We start from the raw sequence: 21,575 nt of genomic DNA on the forward strand, positions 1-21,575 counted from the left end.
AAGCAGGTATTACTGTTATCATCCTCTCTTAAAAAAATGAGGGAAAAGAGAAAAAATTGCTCAATAACTTGTCCAAAGTCACACAGGAGTAGAGCCAGGATTTGAACACAGGCAATTTCATTCTAGAATCTGTGCTATGCTGCCTTGAGAGAGTCAGATTTTAGCTGTCCTGAGGAATATAATGCGAAAGGGAACATTTCACAGTGATTAGTGCCAACTGTGTAAGAAAAGGCTTGTGTCTGTGTGGCACTGAGTCCCATATACCTTCAGATGTTTAAGTAGAGCTGGACAAAATGTGATAAGACTACTACTCAAAGTCTTACTGGTGGATCAGCAGCAGTGACTCCATGTGGGAGCTTGATGGACTCTCCAGCTCTTCCTCGAAACCACTGACTACAAAATTTAAGAAGCTCTGTGGTACAGTCTTTACTCATTAGAGAGTAATAATGCAGAGGTTAGGGGCATGGTTGTATTGCCAGCCTCATCTGAATGTGACTCTCAGCTAGGTTAATTTCTAGCCATGTCATTTATTTGTCTAAACCTCAGATTCTCTGAAATGGGCCAGTAATTGTATCCCCATGGGGTTGTTTTGAGGATTTAATGAGTTTATATGTAAAGCACTCATCAAAACGCTCAATACACTGTAAGTACTCAATAAATGTGCCATTAACAAACACATGTATGAGACAGAAGACTAAACCAAATAAATATCCTTTAAAACACCTTCAACTTGAAAAGTCTGTTTTTCTATGAACTAGAGTATCAGGGTAGAACTCAAAACCAAAAAACATACAAAGGCAAGAAGCAGCCCTAATCTACCAATGAGGCACTGAGTTTCCAGGGATAACACCCTTACATCTTTCATTGAGATGACTACAACAAGAAAAAAGTATTACTTTCATTTGCTACCACACAATTTAAATATCCTGGTAAGTCCTATTCTCAGCTTTCAAGATACTTAAAACAAAACAATAACAACAACAGCCACAACAACAAAAACTGCCATTCTGAACAGGGAGAGGAAGAAAAGCAGAAAATCAGACACCTGTCTGTGAAAGATTAACTTTACAAAATACAGAAAAGAAAACCCTAAACACTGCCTATCATGTTCTAAAACTCACTTGGCATTTCAGTACCACTTGTACAGCCCAAACCCAGAAAACCAAACAATCCTATAATGATAAACAGAAAATGACAAATGAAGATACAGATTTACCACAATATAGTTTTGGAAACCAGTTGGCTAAGAATGGACCAGAAAATGCAACTGTAAATCAAGCAATAAAAGAGAAATTCTTGCTAAGCATACTCTTAATTTTAAGGTAAAAAATACTGTCAATACAGATTTTTGCTGTCCATTCAGTATGACAATAAGACAGGATGTCAACATGTCTGGACCCACGTAAGACTTTTTCCAATGAGGCATTTACAATTTAAATTATGGTCATGGTTGTCAAATGGCAACAGGTGGAAGCTTTCACATGCCAAGAGCATTACAGAGAAGGAAAAGAAAGTTTAGATAGAACAATAATACATTAGGCCTGAGTAAACAAGTGCCATCAAAGAAAACTCTGGCTGATTTCATTTCCTTCTGGTAATTCAGTATATGCAGTTCGTACACCAACTTTTTCATTCCTGAATGGTCTGCCAATATTTACAATTTTTAATGCTCCAATTAGTCAGATATTTTAAAGGAAAACTGGAATGATTTTGCCAGATTCTTAGACCTAATTCCCTGAAAAGCTTTGACTGTCTAATAACATAAATACCTATTATAAGAGAGTTATATTAATATCCTCTGTTATTAAATGCAAGCATGTAGAGTGGAGAGTGCATTCATGGAAACTGGGTTAAAAGAAACATTAGCTGGTGCGAGCCACTTTAATTTTTCTTTAATTTAGCACTCTAAAAACATCCTGAAGCACAGAATAATCCAAAAGCTTATCTGGTATACAATACAACTGAGATAAAAAGTAATGTGATTCAGAAATCACAAGGGGACCAGCAAACGTATTACTGCGATTTCAGTAGCTTGTGTATTAGAAAACAAGAGAAATATGGTTCTTATGCATTCTATACCTTCCCATCCAAAGACTAGCCTGACAAGATGTTACAGATGATGAGTTTTCATCTTGGTCTTCAGAAGTGGAGCTCTGGGCCAATACTCCTGATGCTTGACTTGTGATGTCTTTATAAAGCTGAATAAACTGGTACAAATTCATGATCCGTGATGCTTCTACAATGCCAGTGCTTTTGTTGATCTAAAAATAAAATTTAAAAAAAAAGGGAAAGAAGAAAAAAAGTTCATAATTTCTCTGGCCATTTTTTAAAAGTTTTTATTTAAATTCCAGTTAGTGAGCATACAGTGAAATATTAGTGTCGGTGTAGAATTTACTACATACAACACCTGGCGCTTATCGCAAGTGTCCTCCTTAATCTCCATCACCTAATTCACCCATCCCTCTTCTCTGGTCAATTTTTCCCAAAAAGGGGGAACAAAAATTTAGTCAAACACCGTAGGAAATAAAAGTTTTCAAAGTTTGCAAATTACCTAACAAGAGAAAGAGTCTGAGCAAATGAAGTGGAGTTCAAAGTACTTGCACACATTTATCTCATTTGATACTCAAAATAACCCTGTAGGGTTGACTAGGCATAACCCTGTTTAGAGTTGATGAGGTCAGATAACTCTCCCAGACCTAAAAAATGAATTTTAGAGATCAGTATTGACAATTCTTTTTAATTTCTTAAAGAATTTAACTAAAAGATTTGAATCCAACACTCACATGCCATTCTACTATACTTGAAACAACTACTAGTTTTCTTGAATATCATAAGTTCTAGTTTTTGCCAGAATTTCCAAACTAAAGCAAGAAAATTACATTAAAGTAAATATTAACAAAAAGTGGTTGAATTCTTCCCAGGAGGCTATTTTGCATTTTGGCAAGCACCCCTCTTTGTTTTGGCAAAAAATTCATTTAATACGAAGTGGAACCAGTGGCCTACAGATTGTACCTCTCCTCACTTGAGCTTACATTCTTTTTTTTTTTTAAGATTGTTTTTATTTGACAGAGAGATAGAGTCAGAGAGCACAAGCTGGGGGGAATGGCAGAGGGAAAAGGAGAGGCAGGCTCCCCGCTGAGCAGGGAGCCCAATGCAGGACTCAATCCCAGGCCCCTGGGATCATGACCTGAACCGAAGGCAGACACTTAACCAACTGAGCCACCCACACAAATCCCTGGAGCTTACATTCTTAACCCACTGAGCCACCCAGGCGCCCCTGGAGCTTACATTCTTAATGTGAGGAGATATTTGGGGCAAGTGTGAGGTACAAGGTAAGGAGAGAAACTATTGCTTTCATAAGACTTCGGGAGTCATAGAGTGGGTCATATATTTTCTTTTGAAGTGATCAAAGTAAATAGGGTTGAAAGGGTACTGTTCTTGGAAGAACCTGAAGTAATCAGTGACAGGCTAGTGATGTTAAAGACTTTTTTTTTTCGTCTATATTATTACATGTAGTATGCTTTATTCTCCTTGCTTTACAATATTCCATTGTGTAAATATGCTTCACTTTACTCATTATAATATTCAATTTCATATATATGTATAGTTATATACATATACGAATGTTAGGGGTGAAATTATTTCATCATACAGTGTGCATATGTTCAGCTTTATTAGATACTCTCAAGTATTTTTTGAAAGTGGTAAAGTGAAAATATACCCTCAGCAATAGTGTCTAAAAGTTTGTATTGCCTCATGTTCTCACCAACACTTTGTTATTAATCTATTATTGTTATTATTCATTTTAGCCATTCATCATGTTATTTTATTTTCTTAGTTAACTCACTACTTATGATCCTCTACTATGTTATTTTAGTAACTGCTATATGGTTTATTGCTTTATGCTTTATAGCTATGCATCTTTATCTCACCAGTCTACATTGATGTGATGGTATGACACTTCAGCTATGATAACCTTAAACAGTACACTTTCATTCTCCCCCCCTTTACTTTTATGCATTTGTTGGCATGCATTTTTCCTTTGTGCAAGTTATAAACTCCGAACTACATTCATATTATTTTTGTTTAAAAATCAATTATCTTTCAAAGAAACTTTAATAACAGAAAATATTCTTAAATTTTTGACATAGCTAACATTTCTAGTACTCATTGTCCATTGTGTAGATATATATGTCCATCTAGTATGATTTTTCTTCTGCCTTAAGGACCTCCTTTTAGATTTCTTGCAGTGTGGGTTAGCTGGTTATGGGTTCTTTCACCTATTATATCCAAATTTAGTCAAATTTGGAAAATTTTTGGTTATTTCTTTTTCAAATATTTTCTGTATTTTTTTAAAGTGTTTCTTTCTTGCTTGCTTTCTTTCTTTTTTTTAATTTCTTTGCAGCGTTAACAGTATTCATTGTTCCAGGTGGTGGGTATTAAGGAGGGCACATATTGCATGGAGCACTGGGTGTGGTGCAAAGACTGTTTTTTTAGCACAGGGGATGGTAAGGAAGACTATGGGAACAAGAAGCAATGAAATCTACTAAGTACATATCAAAGTTAACAGGACAAACAATATCAGAAAAAATTTACAAAGAAATGAATGCAAGAAGAGGGAGAGAAGGCCTTAAAATTGTGCAGAGTAGGTTTTGAAATGTGTTCATGGAACTGGGCATATGGGAAGGTGAAGTAGATAGGTTACATTTAAAAAAAATTATATCAACATTTCAATTTGGAATGAAAATAATAATAGTTGTAACTAACATGTATCACCTGTTTATTATTTGAGAAGGCAGTGAGAAAAAAACTAAGAATCAATTATGAGTCAGATTCCGTGGAAGATAGTGAAGATAGTGGAACAATCTCTAAAACTGATGACATTTTGAGAAGGTAAAATCTATCTGGAGATGCAAATACGTATGATTCTTTGTAATAAAAGATTATATGTGAGATAGAGGACAAGAATAGAGAATCAAAGGTGACAGGAAATCATAGAGGCCATTACAACCGACTTTCAGAGCTGAGGAAAATAGACGAGACCTCCTTTGGAACTGCAGAGTTTGGAAGAAATAAGGGAATAATTCCTATAAACTTGGCATTTAATAGCAAGATTGATCAAACTAAGCTACTATAATCATAGGATTCATGCAACGAATATTTACTAAGTACCCATTATATGGATATTATGCACATAACTATGTACTGTGTGCACTGCTCTAGGCACTGGTGACCTACTGTGTATAAACAAAATCCCTGCCCTAACGGAGGTTACACTAAAGGCAGGAGAGACAAAGTACAGATCAGATGAAATGGAAATAAGTGTTATGGAGGAAATTAAATGGAAAAGATACACTGAAGGGTTGTAGGGAAGGCCTCACAGAGAAGGTGATATTTAAGAACTGGAAAAGGAGCAGGAATGAGTCATTTGAGTATCGGGGGAGAGATCATTCCAGGTTGGAAGAATATTTCGAAGTGTGAAGGCTGTCACACAGAAGTGCACTAGGTGAGGAACACGAGGAGTCCAGCCAGGAGTGCAGGGGTGCTGGACTAGAATGAGAGAGGGAATGAGAGTGGTAGAGGATAAGCGTGGGGGGACGAGGTGAGACAGAACATATAGGACTTCACTAATCATAGTACTAACTTTGGTTTTTATTAAAAGTGCATGGAAAGTCACTGGAAAGTTTTGAGCCAAGGACTAGTATGATTTGATTTCATTTCAGATTATACGTGGAACAGACTGGTTGCTGTGCTGAGACTAGACAGAATTATGGGGGCAAGGGCAGAAGCAGGGAGACCAGTTAGGGGGTTATTAGCATAAGCCTTGTGAGAGCTGATGGTTGCTAAGAATAGGGCAGTAGTAGTGGAGATGGTGACAACTGGCCAGATTCTGAATATATTTTGAAGAGAAACCCATCAGGATTCATTTATGGATTGACTGTGGGATAGGAGAAAAAAAGAGAAGACAAGGATGGCTGGCGCCACGGTTTTGGTCTAAGTAACAAGATGGATGAAAATAGTATAATTTATGAAGTTTCTTAATAGCCATCTTAGTCTATAATTTTAATTAAACCATTAATTTTTCTAATATTCCCACAAAATATTTCATTCAAACATCATTTAGATTATTTTTTATAATGAATTAAATATTGTTTGAGGGTAATAATGATAGCCGATGACAGTAGAGAAAAGGTCTTTTTGTAAATACAGAAGGTTATAGTACAATTGTTTAGTTGCTTAAGATTAAGAAATTAGAAATTTCCTCTCAATCAGGTTTTCCTATAGGATTTCAATTTTTTTCCTAATGTTAACATTGACTTCTCATAGATTCTTTCATTAAGAACCTAGGGAATGCAAATAAAACACTTCTTTGGAGTAGATCTAAAAATCAAGAAAAATTACACAAATGAGAACTCTGCCTGCCTACTGAGGGAGAGAGAATCTCAAGTAGACTCTGTCAGCGTGGAGCCTGTCGCCGGGCATGATCCCATGACCCTGAGATCATAACCTGAGCCGAAATCAAAAGTCAGATGCTTAACTGACAGAGCACCCAGGCACCCCTGTATAGGTCTTTAATATTTGTGCTTTTCTATTTAGAATCTTACGGAAGATGTTTAAGTGCATACAGATGTAATGGTTAGAGATACTGAGGTGACAGGAATTTGACTAACAGTAAATTAACATCTTAAATATTAATCCTATGTTTGCCAAAGAGGAGTAACAGAATACCAAGGGTTAGAAAGCCTGATATTCATATTCCCACAGTTCTCTACAGTTTATACTTGTGTCTTCAACATGAGCTGAGTACTTTATGAGGTAAAGATGGAGAGAGAATGTAATTTAGGTATTGTACTCTATCAATCAACAAGGAAAACTTCAGCCTATCCCAGTCATTTAAAATGAGAGTACTTCTACAGATTTTTGTTCACTCAACATATACTGAGTTCCTACCAGATGCAAAGCAGTACAGGCCATAAGAGATAAAAGGATAAATCTAGACAGAGCTCCTGCCCTCGGGAACTTACTCTTTACTAGGGGAACTTAGAACCTAATTAATTTTATTCTTAATGTAGAATTTAGTTTATGAAGTATAAATAAAATGCTATTGGAATTTGGAAGAGGCAAGAGAATTTCTATTAAGGAAGACTTTATGGATGAGATGGTATTTGAGTCGGACCTTTAGAGACATTAAGTCTAACCATGCAGGAATAAAAAGATGTGGGAGAAACTATCACCTGATTACCCACAAGCCATTCCCACTTTTCATTGCCCATTTTCAGAGCCCTGATTTTGTTTTTGTGTCTCTCATTCCCTGAAATGACTCAAGTCAGTCCTTGTTAGTCTAACCTAAACCAATCATGGTAATCGTAGCTCTTGGGTCAATGTATAAGAAGGGGACACGAGCTGATAGTGATCCAATAAACTGAGAAGAGGGATCTGCTAGGTCTTTGAATTAACCAATCTGGGAGCCACTTTGTATAAGGATTTCTTAAAAAGTGAGAAAATTCATAGTGTTCTTCTTTAAACTAGTGTAACAGGAGTTTTCTGACTTGTAACCGATAGCAATTTAAATGAGAGAGGAATGACTTTCTAGCTGAAGGAACCAATGAGCAGAGGCTCATTTCCCACCGGGTGGGAAAGTAACAGCTATACAACCTTCAATTAGTTAACCCTGGTGAGACTGGAGTGCAAAAGGTGATAGTGGTAACTGAAACAGAAAAAATAGTCTAGGTTGGTAGATTGTTCAGGACCTTGAATGTCAGGTCAACAAGCTGGGACTATTTTGTTGCCAGTGAAGAACTCTTGCTGAGTTTTAGCCAGGAAAGTGATCTGATGAGAGCTGTGCTTTAGAAAGGTTATCTTAGAATTAAGAGAAGAGTCTGGAAGTCTGGTGATTAATCACAGAATCTAAGGTAATCTGGATGAGAAGAGAAGCCTGAACTATAGTTACAGCCCCCTACAGGGCATGGAATCTGTCTTATGGATAATCTGAAAGTGAAACCCGGTAGAGAGAAAATTGACAAGATCAGAGAGCTAATTACTGTGGATAAGGCAAGAAAAGGAGCCAGAATGTTTGTTTTTCAGAAACAACCTTTACAGCTAGAGTTCTTATAAATTCACCCTTGTGTCCTTTGAAGTTTACTTTCATATAATCCTGAACATTATGTGCCATGTAAATTTGCAGCTGTGGGATGATGGGAGTATGGAAGATACTGAGCCTGTCTGAATATATTTTACAGGTTTTTAGCTCAGTTCTTCATTTCTTCTTTACTTTATTCCTTTGCAAAGTCAAAAGCTGAGGATTCCCAGAGTTCTTTAGAAAGTATGTGAATTAATAACACTGTAAAAAGAAAAAACCCTAATGAATTTAATATAAATATAATATAAACCCAATAACAAAAACAAGCAAAAAACCCCCCAAAATGGACATAATATGTGGTTGGTATACAAGTTTTGAGTCTAGGAATCCAAGTATAAATAGCAAACAGGATGTTGGATCAAGTTGTCGGTATTTCAGTGTGAGTTCTGTTACTATGATTTGTAACATATTATACACTGTATAAAGTTACACTGCTGCCCACACTAGTACCACATTAGCTACCTCTGTAATAAATACAAAAATTTTTAATGATGGTTCTCTGACAGCTATCATATTGCTCTTTAACATTTGGATTTTAAAAATAATCAACATAAGGAAAACAGCATGGCAGTTCCTCAGAAAGTTGAAAACAGAGCTACCCTACAACCCAGCAATTGCACTACTGGGTATTTACCCTAAAGATACAAATGTAGTGATCCGAAGGGGCACGTGCACCTGGATGTTTATAGCAGGAATGTCCACAATAGCTAAACTATGGAAAGAACCTAGATATCCATCAACAGATGAAAGGATAAAGAAGATGTGGTATAGATATACAATGGAATACTAAGCAGCCATCAAAAGAAATGAAATCTTGCCATTTGCGATGACATGGATGGAACTAGAGGGTATTAAGGTTAGCGAAATAAGTCAATCAGAGAAAGACAACTATCATATGATCTCCCTGATATGAGGAAGTGGAGATGCAATGTGGGGAGTCTGGGGGATAGGAAAAGAATAAATGAAAAAAGATGGGATTGGGAGGGAGACAAACCATAAGAGACTCTTAATCTCACAAAACAAATTGACGGTTGCTGGGGGGAGGGGGGTATGGAGAGGGTGGTGGGGTTATGGACATTGGGGAGGGTATGTGCTATGGTGAGTGCTGTGAAGTGTGTAAACCTGGCGATTCACAGACCTGTACCCCTGGGGCTAATAATACATTATTTGTTTATAAAAAACAATCAACGTAAGTAAATGTTTAGTGTGGATAGACCGAGCTAAATGGTATTAAACTATGTTGTGTATTCTCTCTAAATCAACTGTAAACTTTAACAAGTGCCATTCACCTTCAGGCACTTAGCCAAGTATGGAATTAACATCTCTCTGTCTTTGCTTCTCTAAACTCTTTAAAGTTCTTTTACTACTTAAGTTGATTAGAACATCTAATTTGATCAAATATCCATAATCAATCCTTCTACACTTAAAGCATAGTACTGGCAATCGACCCACTGGGAAAACATGGCATATTATTTGGGTAACCTCCAGGGTCCACGACACTAAAGAAAAAAAATGTTCTTACCCAGTAGTTCTTTACAGATTGATCAGGAATGGAATTCAGGGCACTCATGAATGCTCAATTTATTATTTACATGCATATGGGTCGTTTTATTGTTGGCTTTAGGGCAGGAGTTGGGGTAGGAGAAGGCCTAATAAAATGCATTGCTTCATTTTCAACAAAAGGTTTATGGCCTCAAAAAGATTAATTACCACCTCTCTAATCTACCCATTGGTGGATGAGTCTTACTCATACTCTATGACAGCTGCTATTATGTTTTTTAGCAATACTCAATCACCTAAGATTTAAAAACCAACTAAAAGACAGTACACTGATGGTGAAAAATCCAGTCTGTAACTTAAATATTTCTAAAAACAGAAATGAAAAATCACACAAAAACCAAAACACAAAACTTTAAAATACTCAAATCTTTCTAATGGATTTTTAAATTATTAAGTGAATAAAGCTATTCTTCTTAAAAGAAATGATCTCCCAAGGTAACTTTAATTTTTAAGGAGTCATCTTAGAGCTGAGTAGGGTATTACCTTAGGATTCCACAGCCAGCTAAAATCCGAAAAGAGAGGTAGAAGGGTAAGAGGTTACTACCACCTCCTTTGATTATAAAAATCTCTGCTATATGGCAACTGTATAACCAATGAGATTCAACCAGTTAACTGGGAAGGCAATAACACTAACAAAACTGTGTTTTATAGAGTTTTACAAATAAATGTTAATAATTAACAAATTATTAACATTTACTTCTAGTATACTACACTATTAAATGTGGTTCTAATCACCAAAAGAATTTAAGTTCAGAGTTGGAAGTCTCTATCATTCTCACCTTGGTACAGACCACACGTACAACGACTTTCCAAAAGGCAGAGGAATCAGACCCAGGTTGTACCTCAAAGAGAAGATGTTTTTCCTGGCCAGAAGCCACTTTAGCAGTTCTGCAAAGAGAAAACACATTTGCTAATTTTATGAAAAGTCTTATAAAACAATGGAGCTACGAAACCAGATTCAAGAAACACTTTAAAACAGAGAAAAAAATTTTGAAGAAAATACAGAGATAGATAACAATAATGATCATAGTAGATTCTTAAACACTGGGATGGAAATGTTTTGATTATAAACATACAACTAAGTTTTTAACATCAACAGCATAGCTGACAGGATATTTACAAATCTTTTTATGCCCTTTCTTAATGATTTTTACTTTATTTATTATTAATTATTATTATTTAAGATTTTATTTATTTGAAAGAGAGAGAATAAGACAGCATGATACCAGGTAGGGTCAGAGGGAGAAGCAGACTCCCTATTGAGCAGGAGGCCAATGTGGGACTCGATCCCAGGACTCCAGGATCACAACCTGAGCCATAGGCAGTTGCTCAACCAACTGAGCCACCCAGGTGCCTCTCTCAACGGCTTTTAAATGTTTAGCAAAGACATCTAGAAAAAACATGTCCAAGGAATCAGATACTTAAAGAAGAAATTTAGCTAGTTTCACTTACCTACATTTTGACTATTGCCTTAGATGTATAAAGTGTGAAAAAATCTTGCTCTTGGTTGAGTCCTAATTTAAACAACACACACCACTCTGAAATTTTTTTTTACAATTTGGGACTGGATCAAAGCAAATGATTTTGAGACACCTTAAATATAGCTTTGCTGTTTTCCTCTAGCAGAGTAATTTTAATTTAGAGAGCCATAGGATTCTAGCATAAAAATATAACTTTTAGAAGATGATTCAGTATCTTCTTATTAATACCAATTTAAATTAGATCAAATATATACTTAAGTATTGTGGCTCCCTTTTATCATTAGTCACATTTCTCTTTGAGCACCAGTGGCGATATCACCTTTGAACTAAACGATGTACAGCTAACTAGAGGCCACTGACAATGAAGCAACTAGCTCTAGGTAGCAAAGTCTGCCAGTGGAAGTAATTTATCTGTGCTAGTACCCAGCTATTTCTAGCTATCAAGCCATGTTTTTTCTGTATAGATTTAGCTTTATAATTCTCAGGCAGCACTGCCCTTGTGAAACGCCCAAATATGACCCATGGAAATCAGTTTTAAGAACTAAATCCAGTCAAGGTCCTACGCTAAATAAATAAAAGGAAGATATTCTTTACCGTCATTTTTGTACTACACAGTAAGCTTACCTTGTGTATCCTTTTACATGACATACTTATCTGGCATTTAAAGCCAAAAGGCAAAAATTTAAAGAACAGATGGTTTATGTATATAAGTTCCAAGACTCTAAAGGGATGGCAAATGTCATTGACTACTCTTCATCAGAATCAAAATAATAAACTTAAAAAAGCATTCCATTCACGATACTATTAAATTCTTAATCCATTTTTACTCCTTAAGAATATGGTCCCAGAAGTAATGCCTCAAATATTACCATTTGGATAATTTAATAAATAAATAAAATGCCAGAGTTTTATGACTATATTTTTATTATAAAAGATCAGACAATACACAATTATACACAGTAAAATGTACAATCTCCCTTTCCTGCCTCCCTTTTCACCAATTTCCCAGAAACTTAGTGTGTATACTTAACAGTTCATTTTCTATGAATTTATATGTATATTCATACAGGATCCATCCATATATCCATACAGGATTTCTTTCTTTCTCCTTTTTTTTTTTTAAATGAATGATATCCACTGTTTCTTTTTATTTTTTAAATTCTTTAAAAAAAATTTAAATTCAATTAATTAACATTAATGTATTATTAGTTTCAGAGGAAATCTGATGTTTCTAAAAGAAACTATCTTCTAAGATAACTAGCTTTTAAGACATTCTTTATTCTTCATGACTGGATAGTAACAGTAGATTCTATTTTAATAGCTTCTATAGAGATCAGTATAAAAACTGATATAATAAAGGAAAAATTCACAAAGAAAAGGCAAAGTTCTACTAGAAGGCAGAGAAATTTAAATTTAAATTCCATCTTAGAAATCTATTTAAGTGTTAAAGAGATTTGAAGATGGTATAGCTAATTAGAAAATATTAATTAAAAATACCTTATTCCTTGGTGGTGACAAATGAATTATTACTATTTATGTGTTTCTCTGGCAAAAATAATGCTCAGTGAACAAACACAGAAGATTTATTTATTAACTAGATGAATTGGCTGATGTATAGAAACCTGAGTGCCCTTTGACTATAGCAAGAATCAATTTATAAGCCTGTGTTTAAAATTCAATTTGAAGTTTGTTTGGTTCATTGTTCCTATATATGTTTTAAAATAGCCACATAGCAGGTCTTACCGTAGGTACTCAATATATAATTGTCTGTTGCTACTGAACCATTCAGTCTTACCAATCAATATTTCTGGTTACCTCTTACACAGTCATAGCATGTGGGGCATGTCAGGTAGAAAAAATAAAATGAAAAAGAGCAAGCCTTACATATCATTAAGTTCTGCTACTCTCCCAAGAAATTCTTCATAAGTTAAGGAGCCACTTTCTCGAACCAATATGACATGTTTTGCTACTTTTTCTGGTAACTTGTTAAGAACCAACTGTGTCTGATCTGAAAATTGCTGTCCCATGATGAAAGGATGTCTTGAAATCCAGAAACAATGTTGCTTCACATAGTTATCTGTCAAATATATACAAAAGTTACTTTTATATACACTATAAAAACAGCAATATACTCATCACTTCAAGAAAATAAGAAAAACTAGGAATACCTTTAAGTGAGAGTTCAGTAGACTTAAATGTGTCTAAGGTGGGATTTATTTAAATGACTATATTTTTATTTTTTAATGATTTTTAAAACAAATCTTATTTACTTGTTTGACAGAGAGAGAGAGTACAAGCACAAGCAGGGGGACTGCAGCGGGAGAAGGAGAAGCAGGCTTCTCTTTTTTTTTTGGCTTGAACACTAATGACCACAACCAGTGTTTATTGAACACTTGCCGTGTACCAGGCAGCCCTCGCAGCCACATTGAGAGGTAGATGCTATCCCTCTAAATGTGGAGAACTGAGTGTAGAGTATAGAAAACCCACCCAGAGCTGCAGAGAGGAAGTGGCACAGCAGGAACTCCCACCCAGACAAGGGAGCACCTTGCATTGGCAAGGGAACTGGCTTCAGGGGGGGGAAGCTCTTTCCCCACTCCAAGAAAAGCATAAAGGAGGTATCTTCAGATATCTGCAGGCACGGGGACTTCCTGCCTCCTGGGGATAAAGGGAGAGGCAGCTCTGAAAGCAGGTGCCCCAGGTCTAACCTCATAGCCACTGTTGTTTTAAAGAGATCACCTCCAGAAACCCCCTCCACCCCCACCTCGCCCCAGGCCTCCCTCTGGGGCTTGATCCAAGGATCATATTATGACCTGAGCAGAAGGCAGACGCTTATTGGACTGAGCCACCCAGGTGTCCCTAAATGACTATATATATGTATGTATGTATAAATATATATATTAAAATGCATATATATATTTTTAAATTAACATATAATGTATTATTTGTTTTAGAAGTACAGGTGATTCATCAGCCCTCACCACAGTACATACCCACCCCAATGTCCATCGCCCAGACACCCAACCCCTCCCACGCTCCTCCACTCCAGCAACCCTCAGTTTGTTTCCTGAGGTTCAGAGCCTCTTATGATTTGTCTCCCTTGCTGGTCCCATCTTGTTTCATTTCTCCCTCCCTTCCTCTATGATCCTCTGTCTTGTTTCTCAAATTCCTCATATCTGTGAGATCATAACTGTCTTTCTCTGACTGACTTATTTTGCTCAGCATAATACCCTCTAGTTTCATCCACATCATTGCAAATGGCAAGATTTCGTTTCTTTTGATGGCTGCATAGTATTTCATTGTGTATATATACCACATCTTCTTTATCCATTCATCTGTTGATGGACCTCTAGGCTCTTTCCATAGTTTGGCTATTGTGGACAATGCTGCTATAAACATTGGGGTGCACATGCCCTTTCAGATCACTACTTTTGTATCTTTGGGGTAAATACCCAGTAGTGCAATTGCTGGGTCATAGGATATACTGTTCATATTCTTGACCACTATGATATATGAAGATATATATCATATATAATTACATCAGCCAGATAACATTTATTGTTGAATTACTTTATTTGTAAATGTGCAGCTTACTTTTGATTGTAAAATATATAAAATTAAACAGGTTTTTGGTTTGAAAACCAAAGAAAATTAAAATATTAGGTAATTTATTTATTTAAGATTTTATTTATTTATTTGACAGACAAAGATCACAGGCAGGAAGAAAGGCAGGCAGAGAGAGAGAGTGGGGGAAGCAGGCTCCCCACCGAGCAGAGAGCCCGATTTGGGGCTCAATCCCATGACCCTGAGATCATGACCCAAGCCGAAGGCAGAGGCTTAAACCACTGAGCCACCCAGGTGCCCCTAAAATATTAGGTAATTTAACCACCTCCCATTTTCTGCTTAGGATAGAAAAAAAGACAGCATTTTTGCTTTTCAACTTTTCCAGGTGTTTTAAACTTCGAGTTTATAAAATTTGTTTTCTAACTATGAAGGTGATATTCTAGTTAAAAGGCTAGATTACTACTTTAATAATCTACTATCAATATAGATCAATAAGTTGTTGAACTGACTTAAAAAAGTAATCACAAAACATTTATTGAACAACTAAAGTCTTGAAAGATGTAAGTCTATGAATTGTGGCTAGAGAAGAACTGAATGTGTTTATTCCACAAAGTTTTTTCCTTTGGTAAATAATGATTTATCAGAATATTAAGTATTGAGAATATGGTTAAAATAGAAAATAAAGTTTAGTATTTTTGTTTATGCTGACTTATTCTGTAACTTAATATGAAAATCCCTGTTCATCACAAATACTACTACTAATAGTAAAAGCAGCTAATACTTTTGATCACTCCCATTGTGGATCTTCTGAAGAGACAATCTTCTAAGCACTTTACATGTATTCATGAACAGTCATTTAAATCCCCATAATTATCATTTCATTGATGAAGAAACAGGATAGTTAAGGAAATAAGCTCAGAGAGGTTAAAATAGCAAAGTCACATAGCTGATAGGGTTTTTTGGTAATATAAAGTTAGAAGAGGAAAAAAGCAGGAGTGCTTGGGTGGCTCAGTTGATTGAGCTGCGACTCTTGATTTCAGTTGGGGTCATTTTCTCAGAGTGGTGAGATCAGCCCTGCTCCCCAGCGGGGACTCTGCTTGAGATTCTCTCTCCCTCTGCCCCCGCCCCTGCATGTTTGCACGTGCATTATCTCTCTAAAATAAATAAATAAATATTTTTAAAAAGAGAAGAAAAAAGAATTACAATTAAAATTATCTGATTCCCCTCCCCAAGAAATTCCATTTTATCTACTCACCAAAAACTATCATTTTTATTGCACACAAATTAATGCTCATATAAAGCTGGTTAAATAGTAACAATTTTATAGGAAAAGTTTACCAGGAAATCTGTGTTATTATTTAATTAAAAAATAATAAAGGTCTAACTCTTTTTAATACCTATTCATATTTTATTGATTTATATTTTTATTTATATTTTATTTAGTTACAATAAGTAAATAAAATTTATTTATTTATATATTTTATTTATTTATATTTTTATACATATTTATGAAATGTGTTTAACTCTAAAATATAAAACCATTTACAATAAGAGTTTTCAGTAACCATAAATATGTAAATTTGCTTTTGGTATTAAAATTTAAGTTACTGTTCTTGAGATTTATTCTTTCAGTCACATTAAATAAAGGAAAAGTAAAATTATACCTAAAAAAGAAAACCCAACAATTACTGTTTTGAATCTGAACCTACTTGGCAACAATAAATATCACATTACAGAGTTAAATGAAAGGAAGTCATTGAGGAAGACCCATGTCACCAAAAAAATCTCTGAAGGCAAAATTATGTATTTTAAATATAGCTAAGTGGATTCATAGCAACTGTATCCAAAGAGAAAGATCTTAGTTTAGAGATGGTCTCTAGGGTATTCAACATTAATTTCTGGTTTCATAGTCTAGTAAAATACCAAAGTCCCATAGTTTACACATTTATTTTTATTCTCAGTAAAGATAATTTCCAAAAATAGACAAAATACCCCAAAACTTAACAAAAAACTTAAAAAGAACCATTTATAATTTGTAAAGTAGAAGAATGTTAAAATAAGTCTTTCCCAAGAAGGCAGTAACTTCACACTGACATATACCACACATATACATGTACATTTTGTCCTTATTTTTCTTGTTCTAATTTCAAATGTATAAAATATAAATGTATAAAATGTGTTAAAACATCATTAGGAGTTGGGGTTGTAAACTGGTGTTGGTAAATGGCCTTTTTAAGGCCATGGAGATACAATAGTGAGAACAAACAAACAAACAAACATGGTTCTTGCCATCATGGAACATATGATAAAGCAGGGAAGAGACAACAATCACACCAATAAATACATTATAAGATGAAAAAAGCTAAGCCAAACAAGTACAGGGTGCTACAAAAGCCTATAAAAGGGAGGTCTGACCTAGTGTTTTGTCAGGGAAATCCTTAAGCAAACATTTTACTTGAGATCAGTTAGCCAAAGAGGGGCAAAAGCAGGGAGAGGAAAGGACATTTTAGGCAGAGGTTATAGGCAGAAGTATAATGTATGAAGGAGCATGGTGCCTGAGAGTTAATAAAAAGGGCTAGAGTGACTAAAGCAGAGAGAGAGGGAGACTGGTACCAAGAGATGGTTTACCTTTTTACTGACGACCTGAAACAAGCCTGCAAACCTGTCCATCAAAGTAGATGGCTAAAATTGGTCTGAATGAATAGTGTCCACTGAGTCCTAGGATCAAGATTGAAACTGATAATGATTTTCTGAAATGGAATAAGTTGTGTCATATATGACTAAAAGTTAAACCCTGAATGTTTTGAAAAGTCAACTGCACAAAACCACACAGATAACTTGTGCTTAAAAGCAATTAAAATATAAAGTCTGAAGGTTTCAGTTAAAATAAGTCAGCAGTAAAATAAGGACAAGATGATGTTAAAATAGCCCTAAACTCTTGCTAGAAGCAGATGTCCAGATCAAGACCCTAGTCCTATTGTGCTCTGTAATGGGTCTACTACAGTAAAGCACTGTAATCAGCTCTAGGCAGTTAAAAGTTTATTTATTTATTTATTCACTTTTATTTTTAAGGCAGGGGCAGGTGAGGGAGGGACCGAAGAGGAGGGAAATCTTAAGCAGGTTCCATGCCCAGTCCACAGCCTGATGCAGGGCTTGATCTCACAAACCTGAGATCATGACCTGAGCTGAAATAAAGAGTTGGCCGACTGGGCCACCCCAGGCAGTCACATTTTTAAAGGACATTAATCATTTTAACATAACTGGAAGAGTATACAAGATGCTATGGATCTAGAAAAGGGGAAAAAAAGTGACTTATTCTAGATAATAATTCAGTAACAACCAACACGTTTGTTCTAACATTTGGAGATATTTCATGTAGAAGAGGAAGAAAGATTTATTTTATATAGTTACAGTGAAAAGAATGGCAAGTGTGAATTAGGCAAATTTAGGTCAAATAAAAAGTTCCTATCATCCACAATTATCCAAAGGTATTAAGGGCCCTCTTATATGTCAGTTTGTTTTCATTGGAAGTGTGGAGGTGTTTAAAGATTAGAAGTTCATCTAATAAGAAAGTTTTAGAGAAGATTTTTGCTTGGGTGAGAAATAGAGTAGGTGACTTCTAACCTAGTATTTCATTCCCAAAGTGAAACTTAAATTCTCTCCAGCTTTCATGTACGAATCCAATCCAAATGCTGTAAAAAATTCTAACTAACTAGACTGAAAATTTTAAATTACACCTACACACTTAACAAAGAAAAAAATTAAACTTTTGAAATACATGATCTTAATATTTAAGAAAACATGTAATAATTTAACCAATGTGCCTACCAGACAGATATTTAAAAAGAAGCCACGGTCACTTATTTATTGAGTTAGAAAATGATTCCTTTGTTTCTGCATTGTTTTGATCTGATGGTCTAACTTTGAATAAGGTTTAAAATTTGAGGCAGCATATTAACTTTTTATCCCGTAATTGCAGTTGGTATCTGGGAAACCTAATCACTAACTCCTTTGATTAAAAGGTGACACTATTTAGACACTAAGAGAGCCTGAGCAGTGGTTCTTAACCTGCTTCAGTGGACAGGGTCTGGAATTTACAATTCATTTTGAATACCATAGAATAATGATAATGATTAATTTTAATATGCATCACTAGCATAAAAATATGGCTCTGTGATCTATATGCATTATAAAAACAAACCAAGGGGGCATGTTCACAAAAACAGTCTGTTGTGGCCACCCTCTAGCCACCCGCCACAGGTTTTTCAGTGCCCCTCTTTGGTGACTCGGCACATTCTTTTATAAAATAGTTAGGTCACTTGACCATCCCTCTCTGTGGGCTTCCTGAGGACAGAAGCTGTGTTCTCTCTTCTGGTAGATACATAAACATACAATAAATGTTTATGAACAGATACAATAAATATTGTTGACAGTTTTTTATTATTGTTCACTTAGTATTCTTTTGACTTGCTAATTTGTTCATTCATCTATTAATCAGTTGGAGAGAAGTTGAAATTTTAAAAATATAAGAAAAATATAAAATTGAAAAAATATATCACTAAATTAACATGTATATAAGTTGAGAAATATTCATTATTTGATATTATCAAATAATTACCTCTAGATCATGCAGCAGATCATGCTATACAGCACAGGAATATAATTTGCCAATTACTGACATAGAAGTCAGCAAAAGATAAATCTCCAGTAAAAAGATTCAAAGAACTAGCAGGTCTCATACTACTATGCCACCTATAATTTTGTACTTTCTGGCAGGATATAAAAGCACACCTTGCTTTACTGCATATGGCTTTACTGTGTTTCACAAATATTGCCTCTTACCCCCCACCCTCAAGTTGAAGGTGTGTGGCAACCCTGCATTGGGCAAATCTATTTGGAGCAAAAGCATTTGCTCACTTCATTTCTTGTAACATTTTAGTAATTCTTGCAGTATTTCCAATTTTTTCATTATTGTTATATTTGTTATAATAATCTGTGATCAGGGATCTTTGAAGTTACTAATGTGACTGTTTTTGGGTGCCATGAACTGCACCCATATAAGATAGCAAACTCAATTGATAAATGTTATGTATATCCAGACTGCTCCACAGACTAGCTGTTCCCCCATCTCTTTCCTAGTACATTAGCCTCCCTATTCCCCGAGACACAACAATATTGAAATTAGGCCAGTTAATAACCCTACAACAGCCTCTAAGTGTTTAAGTGAAGGAAGAGTCACTTGTCTCACTTTAAGTCAAAAGCTAGAACTGATTAAGTTTAGCAAAGAAGGCATGCCAAAAGCTGAAACAGGCCAAAAGCTAGGCCTCTTGTACTAGTTAACCAAGCTATGAATGCAAAAGAAATGTTCTTGAAAGAAATTAAAAGTGCTACTCCAGGGAAAACACAAACGATAAGAAAGTGAAACAGCCTCAATGCTGATACAGAGAAAGTTTAAGTGGTCTAGATGGAGGATTGAACCAGCCACACCATTCCCTTAAGCCAGAGCCTAATCCAGAGCACAGTCCTAACCCCCTTCAATTCTACGAAGAAGGCTGTGTGTGGTGAGGAAGCTGCAGAAGAAAAGTCTGAAGTTAGCAGAAGTCGGTTTGTGAAGTTTAAGGAAAGAAGTCATCTCTGTAACATTAAAGTGCAAGGTAAAGCAGCAAGTGCTGATACAGAAGTTGCAGGGAGTTATCCAGAAGATCTCAGGTAAGTCATGAAGGTGGCGGCACTAAACAACAGACATCCAGGGTAGATGAGACAGCCTTCTCCTGGAAGAAGATGTCAGCTAGGACTTTCATAGCTAGAAAGGAGAAGTCAATGCCTGGCTTCAAAGCTTCAAAGGACAGGCTGACTCTCTTATTAGGGGCTAGTGCAGTTAGTGACTTTATTTCCTTTTTTAGATTTTATTTATTTATTTGAGGGAGAAAGAGTACAAGAAGGTGCAGCTGGCAGAGGGAGAGGGAGAAGGTCAATCTCAGGACCCTGGTATCATGATCTGAGTGGAAGGCAGATGGTTAACCAACTGAGCCATCCAGGAGCCTCTGTAGTTGGTGACTTTAAATTGAAGCCAGTGCTCATTTACCTTTTCAGTCATCCTACAGCCCTTAAGAATTATGCTCAATCTACTCTGCCTATGCTCTAAAAATGGAACAATAAAGTCTGGATGGCAGCACATCTGTTTACAATATGGCTTACTGAATATTTTAAGCCCACTGTAGAGAGTTACTGCTCAGAAAAAAAGATTCCTTTCAAATTATTATTGCTCACTAACAAAACACCTGGTCACCCAAGAGCTCTGAAGGAGATGTACAGTGAGATTAATATTGTCTTCATGCCTGCTGACACAACATCCATTCTATAGCTCATGGATCAATTAGTAATTTCAAGTCTTATTTGTTAACATTTTGTGAGGCTATAAGACAAGACACCACAAGACAGCAATTCCTCTGATGGATCTGGGCAAAGTCAAATGAAAACCTTCTGGAAATGATTCACCATTCTAGATGCCATTAAGAACATTCATGATATGTAGAAGAGATAAAAGTATCAATGTGAACAGCAATTTGCAAAAAGTTGATTCTAGGGGCGCCTGGGTGGCTCAGTGGGTTAAGCCACTGCCTTCGGCTCAGGTCATGATCTCAGGGTCCTGGGATCGAGTCCCGCATCGGGCTCTCTGCTCAGCAGGGAGCCTGCTTCCTCCTCTCTCTCTGCCTGCCTCTCTGCCTACTTGTGATCTCTGTCAAATAAATAAATTAAAAAAAAAAAAAAAGAAGTTGATTCTAAAGGTCATGGATGATTTTGAGGGGTTCAAGCCTTTAGTGGAGGAGATA

The 21,575-nt window shown here is 35.8% G+C and overlaps 1 protein-coding gene across 3 annotated transcripts in view; it reads right to left on the reverse strand.

Annotated features, from left to right (window-relative positions):
• RNF141 (ring finger protein 141) overlaps window positions 1-21,575 on the reverse strand; it is a 36,502-nt gene that overhangs the window by 11,790 nt on the left and 3,137 nt on the right. For all 3 annotated transcript variants that reach the window (XM_032359494.1, XM_032359495.1, XM_032359496.1), the window contains exons 2-4: window positions 13,066-13,258; window positions 10,480-10,588; window positions 2,080-2,261 (exon numbers count right to left, since the gene is read on the reverse strand). In XM_032359494.1, coding sequence (XP_032215385.1) covers window positions 2,080-2,261; window positions 10,480-10,588; window positions 13,066-13,208 — 434 coding nt within the window. In that variant the 5' untranslated portion in view covers window positions 13,209-13,258. The remainder of the gene's footprint in view (window positions 1-2,079; window positions 2,262-10,479; window positions 10,589-13,065; window positions 13,259-21,575) is intronic.

The sequence above is a fragment of the Mustela erminea genome, chromosome 9 (genome assembly GCF_009829155.1).
Source record: "Mustela erminea isolate mMusErm1 chromosome 9, mMusErm1.Pri, whole genome shotgun sequence".
Taxonomy (NCBI): Eukaryota; Metazoa; Chordata; class Mammalia; order Carnivora; family Mustelidae; genus Mustela; species Mustela erminea.